At 54.8% G+C, this 1469-nt stretch overlaps 1 protein-coding gene across 1 annotated transcript in view; it reads left to right on the top strand.

Moving 5' to 3' along the window:
- LOC119422530 (neuroblast differentiation-associated protein AHNAK-like) overlaps positions 1 to 1039 on the top strand; it is a 12701-nt gene extending 11662 nt beyond the window's left edge. The window contains exon 2 of the mRNA XM_037689907.1: positions 779 to 1039. Coding sequence (XP_037545835.1) covers positions 779 to 1039 — 261 coding nt within the window. The remainder of the gene's footprint in view (positions 1 to 778) is intronic.
- Positions 1040 to 1469: the final 430 nt, after the last annotated feature.

Genomic DNA, 1469 nt, shown 5'->3' with positions numbered 1-1469 from the left:
GGCAGGAGCAGAGTCCACCTGGACTCCCACGGCTGAGCAGGCAGGAGTGGTAAGGGATCAACCACGGGGGCTGTGTGCAGCAACATGATCAGGAGAAGATGCGTCTGGGTCTATGGGCTCAGGACAGGTTGTGTCCTCACATAGCGTGGATGATACAGAGGCTGCAGGAGATGGAAAAACTACAGGGACTGTGGTAGGCATGGGAGCGACCACAGGGGCTGCAGCTGTGAGGAACTCTTCTGCGACTGGATTGTCTGGGGCTGGATCTTGGTTTGGGCTGGCTGCTACGGGTTCTGGTACTGCAGCAGGTTCTGGTCTGGCTGCTACAGGCTCTGGGCTGGCTGCAGGCTCTGGGCTGGCTGCAGGCTCTGGGCTGGCTGCAGGCTCTGGGCTGGCTGCAGGCTCTTCAGTGTGTGACGAGAAAAAAACGGGATCGAGTTCAGCTCTTAGTTTCATGGAAAATTGAAAGATCACCTGATGAACCGATGTGCTGAGCAGGTCAGGCTGTGAGAGGAATATATCTAAGAGTTGGTCCACCAGGCGTCTTCTATTTGTAACTCTGTTTCTTGGAGTTATTCTGAGAATCATTATAGAGCCTTTGATGAGAAGATGAGCCACCTGGTCCTCTACAGAAGGCAGCTCAGGGATTTGGTTATCCTCAAGAGGAGCAGGAAGCGATTGCCCAACACGCTCCCCGGGCTGGCCCCCCTTCGTCCACTCCACAGACGAACCGGGGGATGACTGCTCCCCCCCCCTGCGAAATTCTCCCGTTTCGCAGGTTCTGGCTGAGGAGAGCAGGCTGGAGGCTGGGACCAGGAGGGGGCGGAACCAAAAAACTCAGCCTCGCCGGGCTGAATGCGAGGAGCTGGAAATACAGGTGATGTGGGTGGAAGAGCAGCGGACCGGTTCCGATTGCGTCTTCTCTTTCCCTTTTGGCGGCGATGTGGGTGGTGTACCGGGGCGAACCAGAGTTCGTCCTCTGACTCGGCATCCTCCCCAGACGTCCACCCAGAGCAGACTGGTGAGTAGGAGGGACTGAACCTGGGTGCTGTGTGGTTCTTTTGGAGCTGAGATCTTCGTCTCTCCTCCTGCAGTAAGAGAGGCGAAGGCAGAACCTCGACTGCCTGGGTGCAGCTTCTCAGACCCAAGACGGGTCTAGTCCAAAAGGCACCACACCGGATCGCAGTTTCCTCCATCTGGACAAACTCGGGCAAAAACAGGTGAGCAGAGTCCGAGTCTGCCTGCTGGGTTCAGGTTTTGGTTGGTTCGTACTGTCAGGGTTTTCAAGGCAGATCAGGACAGAAGAACCCAGTTGCGCAGGCAGGACTCAAGAGGCAGATGTATAAAATAAAATACTTTTAATAATAATAAGAATAATAAATCAAAAGGCTGACATGGCAGCAAAACTTACAACATGGACTCAAGAACAGGATCAGACAGGCAGGACAGGACAGGCAATACCCAACGAC

Source organism: Nematolebias whitei, chromosome 16 (assembly GCF_014905685.2).
Source record: "Nematolebias whitei isolate Nwh7 chromosome 16, NemWhi1, whole genome shotgun sequence".
Taxonomy (NCBI): Eukaryota; Metazoa; Chordata; class Actinopteri; order Cyprinodontiformes; family Rivulidae; genus Nematolebias; species Nematolebias whitei.
The sequence above is the reverse complement of the archived record's forward strand: the minus strand, read 5'-3'. Positions and strand labels throughout refer to the sequence as shown.